The sequence below is a fragment of the Schistocerca cancellata genome, chromosome 2 (assembly GCF_023864275.1).
Source record: "Schistocerca cancellata isolate TAMUIC-IGC-003103 chromosome 2, iqSchCanc2.1, whole genome shotgun sequence".
Taxonomy (NCBI): Eukaryota; Metazoa; Arthropoda; class Insecta; order Orthoptera; family Acrididae; genus Schistocerca; species Schistocerca cancellata.
The window spans coordinates 242629963-242647965 of NC_064627.1; the positions used below are offsets into that span (position 1 = coordinate 242629963).

The following is an 18003-nucleotide window of genomic DNA, read 5'->3' on the forward strand; positions in this document are numbered from 1 at the left end:
GCCCTCGCTCAAAGTCCGTCAACTGCACATACGGTTCACGTCCACGCTGTCGCGGCATGCTACCAGTGTTAAAGACTGCGATGGAGCTCCGTATGCCACGGCAAACTGGCTGACACTGACGGCGGCGGTGCACAAATGCTGCGCAGCTAGCGCCATTCGACGGCCAACACCGCGGTTCCTGGTGTGTCCGCTGTGCCGTGCGTGTGATCATTGCTTGTACAGCTCTCTCGCAGTGTCCGGAGCAAGTATGGTGGGTCTGACACACCGGTGTCAATGTGTTCTTTTTTCCATTTCCAGGAGTGTATATACTGTAAGGCTAAAGCTGAAAATTGAGGCATCTAAGTGCCGTACGGTAGGTAGGGACACCTGTGTTGGACTCTGCTGTTAAGAGAAGTTTTGGAGAGAGGCAGTCCCAGGGAATGAAAGCACGTTGACGGTGAAGAGGGACCGGAACAAAAGTTCATTTCCTACGTAAGGTACAGTGCTGCAAGTGCTAATTGCGGAGAGGCGAGATACGCAAATGTAAAGTTCTACATCTCTCATCTGAGATCGATCGTCGCACTTTCGACATCCAAATAACTGACGACGGAAAATGCCCTGTGTCAAAGAAACATTATGGTTTTATAGGCTCGGATCTCTGTTCTCCACCTTGCCGTGTCATGTGGACAGTCGGCAACGCCGCGCAACAGATTTTCGTGAGCGTGTATCAATCATCAGAAGTATGTGTGTCTCCTTTCGTGTCTGCGCGTGAGGGAGTGTACTATGCCTTTTTATATATTCGTGAATAATAACAATAACAATTGTCACTTGTATGGCTTTTGTTGGGGACGTGCCTGAATGTTGCTAATTCTCCCTAGACGGAGTGGTGGTCCCCTGCTCGGGTCCCTCTCTGAGCGTTCCCAAGCGTAGTAGACTGTTGAGCTATGAATTCGCACGAGAGCGAGCTAGCAACCACGTGCTTGCAGCAGGCCTTTTACAAATGTGTGACTGGAAACCTCAACGTGACCGTGAGAGGTCCGTCAGTTAAAGCAATTGCACCTCCCTCGGCGCGGCAGGGCGAACGACATGTCATTTGTAGGGAGGTAATGGTACCCTAAGGGACTCAGAAGAGTAGCATTTACGTTTTGACTGTGTGTCCACTGCGTCAGTTTGCGCTTCTGGTTTCGCGTCTCGGTTTCCACTGCGTTAACACTGTTGTCACAGATCACTAAAACGTTGGCCGGCAGAAGTGGCCGAGAGGTTCTAGGCGCTACAGTCTGGAACCGCGCGACCGCTACGGTCGCAGGTTCGAATCCTGCCTCGGGCATGGATGTGTGTGTTGTCCTTCGGTTAGTTATGTTTAAGTAGTTCTAAGTCCTAGGGGACTGATGACTTCAGAAGTTAAGTCCCATAATGCGCAGAGCCATTTTTTTTAACTAAAACGTAATTTATTAAATGCGATGTGGCTGACGCTTCCTCCATTTAGTTTACGGTGAGATACCCTGTAATTTATGACTCAGAGTACAGTAACAAGGTAGTCAGTTGAACCAATGCTCGTTTGAAGATCTGTACAACAACAAAAAGTTGCTCTAAATTAGTGCACAGTCTGTTAGCCGGACACAGAATAAACAACCATTTGCAGAAACTAAGAAAAAAATAAAGATTAGACTGTAGTCAGAGAACATGGACAGATATTAAGAAGCTAACTTACGTTAATGTACAAACAATCCAAGAGGTCAGTCGTTAACAAATTAAACGCATGCTCTAATAAATGACATTTGGGAAAATGGAAGTATGCGAGAGGACTGAAAAACTGGAAAAACATGACCATGTGTAGGGAACGATAAAATGTATCATTTATTTTTTGAGAGGCATTACGGTGTCGACTGCAGCCTACAAGATATTTACGGTGATGCTGAATGAAGAAGGCTGGTGAATAAGATAAAACACGACCTAGGCCTGCAAGCAATTTAGGCAAAGTAGATATGAAATAAGATTTATAAAACCACAGAGATTACACCGGTTATGACATGTAGTGGCGATGGCTGATGCCACGATGCCAATGAACATGACGAAAGGATTATTTTTATCCTATTGGCATCAAAGACAGCCCAAGAGCAAGATGGGTAGGTAAAATGTTGGGTGACGTCAGAAATATTGAGTTCCGAGGAAATGGAGGGATTGTAGAGAATAGAGATATATGGAGGGCACATATTTAGAGCTGTAGTTACGAAGAAGTTACATTAACTTGGTACATGTACATAGAGTGAAGACTATATACTACGACTCGAAGTTAGTATAACAAGTCACGTGATTTCCTCTGAACATATGTGTGGCAATTGGCAACCATTCTATCAGTGTCGTCATAGTAAAGAACCTATTCAGAAACTTTTTTTTGCAACTGATTTTTTAATCTTACACGTAATGATTCTCGGTATCATTCACATAGTCTTTGTGATTCAGTCCAAAGACTGGTCTGATGCAGCTCTCCACCATAGCATACCCTATACAAGTCTGATATATGGTTACTAATGTGAGACACTGAAGCTCCGTGGCAAATCTTTACCCCAAACGCTAAACTCCATTACAAAAATTGACTTGTCTTTTACGGCTTCTGGTGTGTCATAACAAACAAATCCTTCTATTATCAAGTTTATCCATTAAATTCCTATTTCCCGAATGTGATTCAGTACCTCCGGATCAGTCATTCGATCCTCATATCTAAGCTTCGCCATCTTCCGTAGCACCATATTCACTGTAATCTGAACTGCTTTCGTCCACATTTTACTTCTGTACAAGGCTAGTCTCCAGACAAACGCCTCCCGAAAAGATTCCTAACATTTTCTTTTTCTGACAAATGCTTTTCTCGTTACTGTTAGTTAGCACTTTATGTCCTCTCTACTCTGGCTTTCATCAGTTATTTTGCTGCCCATATATTTAAATATAACTACTACTTTTCATGTCCCGTTTCCTAATCTAATTCTATGAGCATTCGATCATTTTTGTTTCACTTTTGTTATAGTTCATTTTATATCTTTTTAACACTACTCATACTATTTAGACGATCTTCCAAGTGCTTCCCCGTCTCTGAGACTACTACAATGTTATAGGCAGACATCAAATGGTTTGTCTCCTCTCCCTGAAACTTAACTCCTTCTTCAAATATCTTCTACATTTGTTTCACAGCTTACCCAATGTACAGATTAAGTAACATTGAGGGTAGGCTAGAAACCTAATACACTCCTTTCGACTCTTGTAGCAGTAATCTGGATTCTGTAAAAGTTGTGGATAACCTTTCACTCCCCACTTTTAATCTCTACTACAATCTTAATTTCCATGATTGACTCCAGTAAACATTGTCAAGAGCGTTCTCCAAATTCACGAACTTTATAAATATTGGTTTGCCTTTCTCAAACACATCTTCCTAGTTAAGTCGTCGGTTCAGTGCTGTGTCCCGTGTTCCTTCACATTTGAGAACCCAAGCTGGTCTTCCCCAAAGTCAGCCCCTATGAGATTTTCCAGTCTTCTGTAAATAATTGTTTGCAATATTTTGCAACCGTGACTCGTTAAACTCGTGTCAGCACCTCACATTTTTGGATTGATAGATCATTCTAAAAGTCTGTTGATATTTCGCCTGTCTCATATTCCTTGTGTAAAAGGTTGAGAAGTATGGATCTCGGTAATTCTGAGCGAATGTCGTGTACTCCAGGGACCTAGATCCGACTACGGTCTTTCAGAACTCTGTGAAATTCTTCTCGCAATATCATATCTCCCATCTCGTATTTATTTACATCCCTTTCTGTAATTCTGTCTTCAAGTTCATTTCATTTGTGTAATCTTTCCTTGTATTCCATCCCTCTTACAGCCAAGCATGCTCTGCTTAATATTAACTTCCCCCCTAAGCTCCTGATATTGTCATTTTACTATAGGCAGCATCTACCTTTCTCGTATTCATGCATCCTTTTACAGCATCGCATTTGTATTCCATCCCTACTTGCTTAGCTACTTTTTTCTTTCTTTCAACCTCATTTTCTAGATATATGGTTGCCATTTACCTGCTACATTGCTCCGTTTTATATTTTCCGCTACCTTTAGTTACATTCAGTGTTTCGCATTTTATACAAAGGCTTCATGTGAGCTTGGTCTTTCGTCGTCTTTGATCCTCTGCTACCTTCACTGTTTCAACTATCAAGGCCACCCAATCATCTGGAATAGTATTCCTTTCCTCAGTTTCCGTCATTCGCTGCCTGATGTTCCCTATGAAACTATGAACAATTTCCAGTTCTTTCATTCTTGAATTTATACAGGTTCTAACTCTTTAATTTTTTTTACCTTCCGGAGTATTCCTCAGTTTTAATCTATAGTTCATATCGCTGATATTTGTTCTACGAGCATTAGGCCGCGGTCCTAGTCATAGTTCTCTGCTAAACGTTTCGTCATCTTCAGAGATTTTAACGACTCAGAAAGCAGTTAGAGACGTCATCATTGTGTGATTAAACGCCTTTATGGTCAGGATGGGTCAAGAAAAGTTAAACTTATAGAAAGCGCATGAAAGAAGAAATCTCGTTTATAGAGTTCTCTCACCTTTTTACTTCCATGCAGAGACACCTCGACAACACCGATCTTTCTGCGGGTGAAGGAGTACCTCACATAGGTGAATGTGCATTGGACCTACGGACTCACACAGTCAGCACTGCTCCGAGAGCGCATCCATCACACGGTGTGCAACCTGACAACTGTGAAATGAAAGTTAATGGAGCTACAGAGTTTCCTCAGTAATAAGTTCGGTCGCGTTATTTAGAACACGGTCCATAGTATAACGTAGTGTACCAAAGAAGTGGATTCTTCAATATCAGTAAATAAACACAAGGAGAAATTCGATAGATGGCAAAAGAAGATAGTACCATTTCTACCTTCAATATGAGTCATATTAAACACATCAAATCGAGCGAGGTGGCGCAGTCTTTAGCACACTGGACTCGCATTCGGGAGGAGCACGGTACAATTCCGCGTCCGGCCATCCTGATTTGGGTTTTCCGGGATTTCCCTAAATCGCTTCAGGTAAATATCGGGATGGTTCCTTTGAAAGGGCACGGCCGACTTCCTTCCCCATCCTTCCCTAATCAGATGGGGCTGATGACCTCGCTGTTTGGTCTCTTCCTCCAAATCAACCAACCAACACACATCAAAAAAGTGTTTCATTACCACAGTTCCTAGAACTCCTGAAGATAGAGGTTGACTGTGGACATTTTAGCGATGTCACTAAACGCGCCCAAAGATGTAAACAACCATGCATGGTCAGCCGCTATTAGACGGAGGGGGTGCAACAGTCGTACAGTTCCAGTCATTATGCCAGGAAGGAGGTACACGGCTCGTGTTGTCTGTAGTTCAACCATGCCTAGAAGATCAATACCGCGGTTCGATCGCGTCCGCATTGATACTTTGTGCCAGGAAGGGCTCTCAACAGAGGAAGTGTCCAGGCGTCTCGGAGTGAACCAAAGCGATGTTGTTCGGACATGGAAGAGATACAGAGAGACATGAACTGTCGATGACATGCCTCGCTCAGGCCGCCCAAGGGCTACTATTGCAGCGGATGACCGCTACCTACGTATTATGGCTCGAAGGAACCCTGACAACAACGCCACCCTGTTCAATAGTGCTTTGCGTGCAGCCACAGGACCTCGTCTTACGATTCAAACAGTGCGCAATAGGCTGCATGATGCGCTACTTCACTCCCGACGTCCATGGCGAGGTCCACCTTTGCAACCACGACACCATACAGCGTGGTAGAGATGGGCCCAAAAACATGCCGAATGGACCGCTCAGTATTGGCATCACGTTCTCTTCACCGATGAGTGTCGCATATGCCTCCAACCAGGCAATCGTTGGAGACGTGTTTGGAGGCAGCCCGGTCAGGTTGAACGCCTTAGACACACTTGTCAGCGAGCGCGACAAGTTGGATGTGCCCTGCTGTTTTTTTGGGGGGGGGGGGGCATTATGTGGGGCCGACGTACGGCGCTGGTGGTAATGGAAGGCGCCGTAACGGCTGTACGATACGTGAATGTTATCCTCCGACCGATAGCGCAACAATATCGGCAGCACATTGGCGAGGCATTCGTCTTCATGGGCGACAATTCGCGCCCCCATCATGGCCAGCATGTTCTCCAGACGTGAACCCTATGGAACATGCCTAGGAGAGATTGAAAAGGGCTGTTTACGGACGACGTGGCCCATCATCCACTCTGAGGGATCCAAGCCGAATCGCCATTGAGGATTGGGACAATCGGGACCAACAGCGCCTTGATGAACTTGTAGATAGTACGCCACGACGAATACAGGCATACATCAATGCAAGAGGACGTGTTACTGGGTATTAGAGGTACCGGTTTGTACAGCTGTCTGGACCACCACCTCTGATGGTCTCGCTGCATGGTGGCACAACATGCAATGTGTGGTTTTCATGAACAATGGAAAGGGCGGAAATGATGTTTATGATTTCTATTCCAATTTTCTTTACAGGTTCCGGACCTCTCGGGACCGAGGTGATGCAAAACTTTTTTGATGTATTTATATGGTTTTATGAATGTCTCTCATTGTTAAAAAAGTATAAATTAACACAGATGAGTACGAAAAACCAATCCTACCATTTTTAGTACAGTGTAGTGCTGCTTGCGCAGTCAGGTCGATTGAACATCTAGGCACCATCTCACGGAGTGACAGAAATGGAACAACCATGTAAGGTCGGTTGTAGAGAAAACGAAAGGTTAGTTTTTTGTGAGATTTCCAGGAGATGTTGTCTATAAAAGGGCGGAAATGATGTTTATCCTCTCAACCGAGGTGATGCAAAACTTTTTCGATGTGCGTATTATTAATAGGTTTCTGTACAAGAATGAAATAATCCCAACTGCAATAATTGGGAACTACGAGGTTGCACCTTCAAAAATACCAACGGAAGACATTATTGCTAATGTATAAGCTGAAATTCGTTTTTTACCTAAACAAGGTGTAGAAGAAATACGCATAGAATGAGACATGTTACTGCTTAGGAACAAACCATCTAACAGTAACGTAACGAATGGTGAGTTGAAGGCTCTCCGAGATTTGAGTCCTGCTACAAACACTCTTCTTATTCCACCTCATTAAGCGAATACTGCAGTGGTAATGAAGAAAGAAGAATATTACAGTAAAATTAAGGGCTTATTAGAACCAATAACATACAGAGAACTAAGGAAGAACTATTAACTTCTGTTAACTAATAAACTAATGAAAGCTTCTTCAATTTTTCCTCTAGACAAGAAGGTTCTCATTATATTAGAAGTATTGCCATCAAGACTGTATGGTTTACAAAAAATTCACAAACGGGGCATTTCGACCTATGGAATTGCCGAACGCTTGGCCAGTCTCCTACACCTGATTACAGGAAAAACTGACTTACATTAAAAGTTCTCGTCGTTTTATCGAAAACTCTAAGTTCATCAGACTGAGCCGCAGTGTTCATAGTAGCTTACTCACAATTCTAGTTTTGCAGCTATTACTTACCTCTATTAGATTTTGGATTTAAAATTCTATTCATTCCCGCCCACGAGTCCTGTTCTTCCTAATACTGCGCCTTACTTATGCCCACAATGGCTAACTTCAGCCTATCCATTTCGACTTTTAAATTCTCGAAATTTCCTCCCTGATTAAATGATCAACTGTTTCACACTTCGACACTTAGAACGCCAGTTTTTGTTTCCCTCACGTATCCTCCTGAGTAGGCTTCGGCAGGAGATTCGAAAACGGACTATTCTATTTTAGTTAAGAAGTTGTCGTTATTAAGGCACACAGTAAAGCTGCATAGCCGTGCGAGGTAGCCGTGCGGTCTAGGGCGTCTTGTCACGGTCTGCGCGGCTCCCCCCGTCGGAAGTTCGAGTCCTCCGTCGAGCATGGGTGGTATGTGTCGTCCTTAGCGCAAGTTAGTTTAAGTTAGATTAAGTAGTGTGTAAGATTAGGGGCCGATGACGTTAGCAGTTTGGTCCCGTAAGACCTTGCCACGAATTACCAAATTTCCAAAAAGCTGCGTAGTCCCTGAAAAGTAACAGTTGTAGTTTTCCCTTGCTTCCGCCGTTCGCAGTACGAACGTACTAATAGCTTATTGGCTAATATTACAAGAATAAATCAGTCAGTTATTCAGACTGTTGCCACTCCTACTACTCAAAAGTCTTTTACCGCCTTTCAGGAGCTACATGTTTGTAGGCCTCTCCACAGATTCTCCTCTATTGCGGTTGTGCTTATGGTACGTCTACCTGTGTCGTTGAGGCACAGCGGCCATCCCACCTGAAAGGTCAATAATTCATGTGGAGGTGCCACTGATATTTAAGGCGAATGTTTACTGTGAATGGTTAAGCGTCAGCACTAATTAGCAAGGTACAGTGGGACAACGCACTGTTCAAATAATCAAGAGGCAACAATATTCGTGTACAAAACAAGTAAAAGTAACCCAGCACCGTATGTGGCTTCGTCGAGTCAGCTTCGTCACTGAAACTTTGGTGTCAGCACCCCAACCATGAACTGCAAACAATTGGCTGCTGACACCAAAGTTTACAGATGAAGTGTGTAACCAGTTATGTTCGCCACTCATGCCGTATTATACAGGTACCGCGTCAGCCCCTTCAGCATCAACTACGGCCTACGGCCTAAATCGAAACTGGTAGCTACAAAATAAAACAAATAAGACCATAACAACGGCTGTTGGCGTTTCAATGTCTTACATACAGAAGTTTGAGACTGCCCGTTAGTCGTGCACGGATAGCCAAATGGAAAGGCAACCGCTCGCGATAAGCGGGATATCTGGGTTCGAGGCCCGGTCCGGTATAAGTTTTCATTGCTGTCAATCGATTCTACAGCTGATGGCTGTTCATATATTATAACGATTACTTTTGACACACTTGGCGCGTCGGCTGCTCGGGAAGCCTTTGGAACGCATCCGGTCGGCCGCATTTTTGCCCGGCTCAGTCACGTCATCTCGTCGTATCTGACCAGCCTGCTCGCCCACTGTCGACTACGAACCAAGGACCTCACAGGAGCAGGACAACGAGGGCACTCGCCCCCAGTCCCCCAGTCACTTTCCTCACTCAGTGCTATCAGCAAATGCACTTCTGCACTGCAGCCTGGCCGTATGCTAACGTACCTGTTGGCACACCTGTTGGCGGCGAAAGTTCGCCGACGTTACATCTTTGGAGACAAAGAGCGTCGTGCGAGCTGTCGGTTCTCGCGAGGCTGCAAAGTCTTCAACAGTAACGGATTTGGTCGACGGTAAACTGAACTGCAGATGACTGGGAACGTAAATTACCTGTATGAGTCACAGAACCGAGGTCCGAGTCTGCGGCCGAAAAAGCCAGAACGATCATTTCGCAATAGATGCTAGGAAAATATATATCTGAGAGGACGAAGTTTTGGTGTGAGTAAAAATCTCGCATGATGATTGTCTTCCATGGTTGGGATACGATCGTTCGTCAAGACTGTCTAAAACTGTCTGCAAGTGGCTGGAGAAGCACTGTAAATACAACAACGTACGTCTCCTCTCCGTGGACCGTCAATTAGATGGTTGTGGTACCGTCTCAACCGTCGTGCTATTTTCGAGGAACACTATTGAGAAAAAATGGTTCAAATGGCTCTGAGCACTATGGAACTTAACATATGAGGTCATCAGTCCCCTAGACCTATAACTACTTAAACCTAATTAACCAAAGGACAGCACACACTTCCATGCCCGAGGCAAGATTCGAACCTGCGACCGTAGCAGCAGAGCGGTTCCGGACTGACGCGCCTAGAACGCTCGGCCACAAAGTCCGGCCACTATTGAGAAAATTTAGAGAATCGGCGTCTTAAGCTGACTGCAGAACTATTCTACTGCCACTAGCATACATTTAGCGGAAGGTCCACAAGGTCCCATACGGATGCACATAGACAATCGTTTTTTCCTCGATCTGTTTGTGAGTGGAACAGGAAAAAAAACGCCTGGTAGTGTTACACGGTATTCTCTGCCATCCAACGTACGCAGGCATCCGGGATATATATATATATATATATATATATATATATATATATATATATATATATATATATATATATATATGCAAGTGTAGTGCAAATTCAGCTACATGCAGTCTTCTGTACTTATTGGAAGCAGTGGAGAGTTGTCAGGTCTTGACTGAGTATTCACATCTGTCCTAGCGGCAGAGTATGCTATGCTATAGCACCCGCTATGCACAGTAGCAGGGGATCATAAGATAGCTACTTGACAGAACGTGTGTGTGTGTGTTTGTGTGTGTGTGTGTGTGTGTGTGTGTGTATACTATGGCTTTTGTAATTACTTTGTAACTGTCATTGACAATAGCGTTTTGGAAAAGACCGTGTTTAAGACTCTGTTTTATCATTGTGTACATTTATTTTATGTGTTACATCTTAATGATTATTTCAGGTTCTTCATGTTAATTCATTTTATAAACTTTGTTGCTTCTGTGGACTAAGGTCGTTATGTTTGTTAGTGAATTAACTAGATAATTTATTTGCAGATCCTTAAAATCTCGTATGTTGAGCTGGAAGATCGTGGCATGTACCAGTGCATAGTCTCCAACAATGATGACAACGCTCAAGGAACTGCTGAAATCAGCCTCAGAGGTACCTCTGAAGTTTCCCTTTTCCTTCAGTCTTAAGTCTACAAGCTGTTTAGTAATTAACACTCGATATATCAGTAGTACAGTGCATACTACATGTTGATGGATTTGTGGCGCCAATCAATATTTATGGTGAAAAAAGTACAATATGGGAGGAATAGGAAATTAAAAAGACCTCAGGTGGATATTACAATACTGACGCAAGCCAGTATCCAGCATAACACTACGAGAATAAAGGCGTAATGTCTCTATGCTCCAGATAAAAGTGAGGATTAAAAGTCTCCCAAAGTAATTTTTGGAAATAAACAAATAATTCAAAAACCTACATGTCGTATTTTTATGACTTTACATTCAAATAATAAATAGTCATAATTTTTAGTTTATCCACAATGGATAAACTGAAAATTTTAGTTACCTATTGGTACAACGTGAAAACTGAAATATTAGCCGTCGGCATCATACATTGGCATGGTGAACTTGCGTCAGACGACATAAACAACATGGTGACATGTCCAGATTTTGAAACACAAGTGAAGCAGTTTGGATTACGAGAATTCGCTGGATCGGGAAAATAAGTATTTCTGGCTACAGCTACAATGCTCAGTCTTAGATTGTAGAGTGAGACAGTTAGCTAAATTAATACGATTCGAGTACTGGGGTGATAAAAAAGAAGGCACTACAGCTGTAATCTCCACAACCTGCATTGTTCCATATGGTTGCGCACTGTCATCTAGAAAAATTAAATCACGGCCGAACCCAACCCTGAAAAGACGCACGTGGTGAAGAGGTAGCGTGTCACAAGAACGTTGACTAGTGGGCATCCTGTGTTCGAAGATGTAGGAATCAGTACACCCATCCAACGTCAGCCTCCCTACACCTTAGTACATGGACCATCAAGAAGATAACGTCAAGCAGCGCTGTATGTACCTTCGTTCAGCGAGACATGGGAACACGTAATGAACCTGTAAACATTGTCGAAGATCACTGTTTTGGTGTTATAGGTGTTCTAGTATGGTGAGGCATTATGGTGCATTGCTGAACATGGCGAGGCGCGGAAACGCATAATGAACCCAAGAATATAGTCGAAAATTGTTTTGGAGTTCCAGGTGTTTTGGTATTGAGAGGCATAATGTTGCAGGGATGTACTGAAGTGCAAATCACTGAACACGATACAGGTTATTATGACACTATTCTCCTTCTTCAGGTATGTCTTTTACTGACTTAATTTTTATGGATAATAGTGCGCGACCGTATCGAAGAGCATACCTGGAGCTCTTGGCACGAAAGTGTATTCGGAGAATGGACTGACCTGCCCGAACCTCCGACTTAAATCCCATCGAGCACTATGGGATGCATTCGTGGCAGGCTCTCGGCAGCCGTTGGTAGGACTGTGAAAGAGAGTGCTCTGCCTAATTCTCCCATAACGACTGCTGGTTCCTAACAGTCGGCGCGCACAGTGCTCTCGTGGCGTCCTCGAAGCGAGTATACAGCGTTAGTGCGGCAGTCCATGTGACTGTCGTTCACGCGTGTACCACTAAACGGCTAGAAAGGTCGCCTGGAAGCAGTTCCAGGTAACCTATCTAACGGCTTGCTGGGCATACAAAAATTTTGCTCTCAATATTTCACATAATTGTTGCGTTACTTTAAAAATTTAAAATGCTGTGATGATCGAGTCATTAGGAGATATTACCTTACTGTAAGGATTTGACACAATAAGACAAGTATTAACGTCAGAAACTGTGTGTACGTCTCGAGGCAGAGTAACTAATAGCTCACATGTTACCCAGACCACGCAGTAATTGACAATGAAACCAGTTAACGACTTCCAACGAACTTAGTACTTAATTACAAACCTTTTCGAAAGTTATTGACGCTGAGAACCCTCAAAAACTAATGAAAGAAAGAAAGTAAGTTTTCGCTTGATACATCCTCGTTATTCATGCAGTGAAACTTCACAACACGATGTTTTAATTTATTATTTCCTAATTATTAACCAGCACTTTGCGTGCAGTAACAGTTGCACCAGAGAAGATACCAGAAAATTATTTCATAGTGCGACACATAGTTTATGAGGAAATCCAGCTTTTCAGAAAAAATGTAAGTATTTCTCACCATCTGTTGTATAAATATTTTGGTTTTGAATTTTTCAGTAGTCTGTGGGTAAATAACCAAAACTAATAAAACCAATATACGCTCAAAGAAGAAAAAAAAAGCGACGCATCACGAAGGAGTTAGGCAAACTGGTCACAAATCGATAATCATACAGGTATCAACGGGAAATGCAAAACGGTAAACTTTGGTGGATGTATATGTGACATTGGTACGCAGTTCCACTGCTCAGCTGGGTATCAGGACATAAAATGGTTGTGAATTTCATTCCGTATAGTCAGCTGGATAGACAGGCGCGTGAACGTCCTATACACAGATGGCATTTGGGAGACGCCGTATGTTTGGGCCGAAAGAAGCCGGTTCGAGAAATCGGTGAATCGGTCGACATTTGAATGGGAGCGATGCCGCGGTGTTCGCAGGAATGGGTGAACTATGACCGAACGCAGCATCAAGAAGGACGTGGTCGGTCTAGAGAGGCGAGAGAATGTGCCCTTTCATTTCCTAGCGAGACCCATTTGGTGGTCTCGTCCGCTGCAGCCTTACAGCACAGCTGGTACGTCGACGATATTCTACCCTCCGTTTTGTTGCCCTTCATGGCAAGTCGTAATAGGGTTACATCTCAGCAAGATAATTCGACGATATTCTACCCTCCGTTTTGTTGCCCTTCATGGCAAGTCGTAATAGGGTTACATCTCAGCAAGATAATTCTTACCCACTCTACGTTCTTCGTGATTGCCAACCCTACATAGGCCAGCAAGGTTGCCAGATCTATACCCAACCGAGATCTTTTGGAATATTATGGGCAGGACCCTCCAACAACCTCGGGACTTTGACGAACTAACGCGACAGTTCGACAGGATTTGGCACGATATCTCTCAGGATGACAGCAACGCTGTCAATCAACGGAAAGCCCAATAACTGCTTCCATAAGAGCCGTAGGTGGACCAACGCGTTATTGATTTACTGTAATTGTGAAGCTCTTTTTCTCGAATAAATGATCCAATATTTCCGAAATTGTAAACATTTGTTCCTGCGTACATGTATATCACATATAGTGATTTGCATCCCATTAGCATAGTTCCTTCGTAGTGCGTCGTATTTTTGTGTTAATGTGTTATTAGGGTCTTGTGTCTTCATCGATAAAGGTTTGAAGTGCAAATACGTAACACATCAACTTGAGGTGTGCGTACTGTAAGACCTTCAGTACACACACCATCGGATTATTTGACTTGTCGCTCTAACGAAGTAGGCGAGTGAGCAATATGTCTGGTGGTCTTATCGTGGCGTTTTTATCCTCTGCCGTTAGGTCAGACGATAGAAATGCCACTTGTACGCTTAGAGTAGCAGATTGATAGTGACCAACTTTAAACAGAGCTTGATTAATTGTCACACACATTATTAAAATAATAACAAGGATAAAAATTACTTAACTTGGTTCTGGATGCTATTTACAATTGACAATATGAAGTTCCTTTGGTACTGGTACGTTAATCTTATTCTCACGTATATCTCTGATACTTGACAAAAGTGTCTATACATTTATCTTCATGGCTATGTACAGGAATATGGTAATCTTATTAGGCGCAGACTGAAACTTGACTGTAAACTGGTACAGACAAATGTAGAACTCGTACCGACTGGGATAGGTTGCTGCTGATAAATGTAGACTGGTACAGACTGACTAATCGGAGGTCTGTACACTCGTTATAATACCTCGCGCGTTCACGTATCACTGCGCCAGTGAGATCCGCGACGAGAATAGGTTCTACATTAGCAGCAATCTCATTGGCTGCGTTACATATTAATACGCGGATCGGCGGAAGCAGAATTTTGTCCGTCTCTATGGCTGCGCCATCTCGTAGTGCGGAGACGGACGAGCGCTGCGCCTGCGCTGTTGTGCTTAGCGGCGCGCGCTCTAGTGGGAAAGTTGTGTACGCGCTGACTACGTGGAACTATGTACACAACACAACTCCTTTGCAAAGTAATCATACGTTTGGAGCCGCGTTGTACATGCAAGTACGATTGGCTAAGGAATCGAGGGTTGGGGGAGCTGGGGTGGTTACAGCCGTGCTACTAAGACACTTGTGGAAAATACGTTACGAGCTAATGATAAAAAATCGTTCGTGTGCGTTGATCCTATTAGCTACGGACCTGCAAATTCTCGGTGACAGCGAAGTTGATCTAAGACAGGAGCGGGCAGGAATCCTGCACGTGTGCGGTGCACTTGCACGCGTGCAGTTAACAGTCGTTCTGCGTGCACACAGGGGAGAGCTGGCCACCCGCTTATCTCCCCTCCCCACCATACCTTCTGTCCGCTCCTTCCCCTGCAATGCGTTTTGTTTCCTAGCTTGCTTTACTGAATGAATGAATAAGATTAGTAGGAGTGCTTGAAAGATACCGTGGTTTGAAAGAGTACGTATTACCTACGATACGTTTTATTTAATTATCACGGTTGGAGTGGAACAAAATAAGGTTAGTAGGAGTGCTTGAAAGATGTGTTTTGAAAGAGTACCTATTACCTACGATACGTTTTATTTAATTATCACAGGTAAAGTGGAACAAAATTTCTACATACAGACAAACGCAAACAGTTACTTAAATTTTCATCACTGATGTTTCCTCTTAACCGACATTTACTAATTCAGCAAATGGTTTTCCGGCTCTCGCTATATTAAGTGTAATCTTATAACTTGCACCTACCGCTGGGCTATTATTGTTGTCGTCCTGGAAAATTGGAAACGGTGCTCCATAAAATGTTAAATCAGTTACATGAGAGACATGACGAAAGGAAGTCGCAGATCTCTCGTGACCACAGCAACTACGACAGATTCATCTAGTATCGTCAGATCGCTCTTCTTAAGCTCAGTCAATTTCCCCATCCGCTCAGAATCCGACAATAAATTGTACTCGTCCTTGTGAAATTTATTATAATGGCCTTCAATACTAAACTTCCGCTGACCAGCGAGAATACTGCCACATATTAAACATGTAGAATTTTCACGTTTTAGCACAAAGAAAAAATCATTCTCCCATTACTTTTTTAAAAGGTAGCAAATCTCCGCTTCTCCGTTTCCTTGTTTCACTCTGCATTTTCCGGTTCTTGAAATACAACGTTCACTACGTGGAGGTCGCTACGTATCGACGTCCGCAGCTTAGCCTTGTACTACACTGACGCAACCTGCCGGCTGTCGCCACTGCCCCATTCGACGATTGCACGCGAGCAGCACACGTGCAGCGCTATGCGCTCATGAGCCGCGTGCAACGTTCGCCCGCCCCTGATCTAAGAGACTGGAGTTTCTAGCGTGGACGCTAGCGAGTGGCGGGGTGTTCCAGAGTGGCCGCCGGTGCTGGTGCGCACCTTCTCCGGGGCGACCGTGCGGCCGGGCGCGTCGTGGCGGGCCACGTGCGAGGCGGCGGGCTGGCCGCGGCCCCACGTGTCGTGGCTGCTGGACGGGGAGCCGCTGCCGGCGCAGCCGCCGGACGCAGGCGAGGAGGCGAGCAGCAGCGCCGTGGCGGCGTCCACTGTGCGCGTGGAGCGGGCGCGGCCGCGCGACGCCGGCCTGTACGAGTGCGTGGCGGCCAGCGCCGCGGGCAGCGCGTCGCACCGCGCCCGCCTGCACGTCGCCGGGCCGCCGCACGTGCGGCCCATGGCCGACCGGCGCGTCGCCGCCGGCGCCACGGCGCACTTCACCTGCCGCGTTGCCGGCTTCCCCGTCACGCAGATCCGCTGGGAGCGCGACGGTCAGTCTCCCGACGGTGCCACGTTTCCATCACACTATTCGTACACCACTGGCCATTAAAATTGCTACACCAAGCAGAAATGCAGATGAAAACGGGTATTCATTGGACAAATATACAGGGTCATTACAAATGATTGAAGCGATTTCACAGCTCTACAATAACTTTATTATCTGAGATATTTTCACAATGCTTTGCACACACATACAAAAACTCAAAATGTTTTTTTAGGCATTCAAAAATGTTCGATATGTGCCCCTTTAGTGATTCTGCAGACATCAAGCCGATAATCAAGTTCCTCCTACACTCGGCGCAGCATGTCCCCATCAATGAGTTCGAAAGCAACGTTGATGCGAGCTCGCAGTTCTGGCACGTTTCTTGGTAGAGGAGGTTTAAACACTGCCTCTTTCACATAACCCCACAGAAAGAAATGGCATGGGGTTAAGTCGGGAGAGCGTGGAGGCCATGACATGAATTGCTGATCATGATCTCCACCACGACCGATCCATCGGTTTTCCAATCTCCTGTTTAAGAAATGCCGAACATCATGATGGAAGTGCGGTGGAGCACCATCCTGTGGTACGTTTAGATCCCTGCTTGCTTTATTCGTCGACTTCCGCGGGCTACGAGTGAAACTTGGCCGCACGCGTTCAACCGTTTCTTCGCTCACTGCAGGCCGACCCGTTGATTTCCCCTTACAGAGGCATCCAGAAGCTTTAAACTGCGCATACTATCGCCGAATGGAGTTAGCAGTTGGTGGTTCTTTGTTGAACTTCGTCCTGAAGTGTTGTTGCACTGTTATGACTGACTGATGTGAGTGCATTTCAAGCACGACATACGCTTTCTCGGCTCCTGTCGCCATTTTGTCTCACTGCGCTCTCGAGTGCTCTGGCGGCAGAAACCGGAAGTGCGCCTTCAGCCGAACAAAACTTTATGAGTTTTTCTACGTATCTGTAATGTGTCGTGACCATATGTCAATGAATGGAGCTACAGTGAATTTATGAAATTGCTTCAATCATTTGTAATAGCGCTGTATTATACTAGAACTGACATGTGATTATATTTCCACGCAATTCGGGTGCATAGACCCTGTGAAATCAGTACCCAGAACAACCGCCTCTGGCCGTAATAACGGCCTTGATACGCGTGGGCATTGAGTCAAACAGAGCTTGGATGGCGTGTAACGATACCACAGTTCATCAAGAGTAGTGACTGGCGTATTGTGACGAGCCAGTTGCTCGGCCACCATTGACCAGTACGGCAAGGAAAAAGTAATAAAAGTGAGGCAGTGTTAATACTTTCATCCTTCTTTACCTCCTCTGCATTACTGCAGATGACGTGTCACTGAGCACATTTGTACTGTGCGTGCAGCACACGTGAGGTGCCTAGTTGTTGCCACTGCCCTGTGTGGAATACACTTCTCTAAACTGCTGTCTTCATGATGATGATGTCCCTAGCGCAGTAAACAGCACACAGGTCGTGGATTCTTTTTGTTGAGGATGAAATTAACTTCGCAAGG

At 44.6% G+C, this 18003-nt stretch overlaps 1 protein-coding gene across 1 annotated transcript in view; it reads left to right on the forward strand.

Moving 5' to 3' along the window:
* Nucleotides 1–18003, forward strand: part of LOC126152731 (Down syndrome cell adhesion molecule-like protein Dscam2) — a gene marked incomplete at its 3' end in the record, with an annotated part of 175216 nt that overhangs the window by 61719 nt on the left and 95494 nt on the right. Inside the window, exons 4-5 of the mRNA XM_049916025.1 lie at nt 10536–10641; nt 16080–16487. Of these exons, the coding sequence (XP_049771982.1) occupies nt 10536–10641; nt 16080–16487 (514 nt within the window). The remainder of the gene's footprint in view (nt 1–10535; nt 10642–16079; nt 16488–18003) is intronic.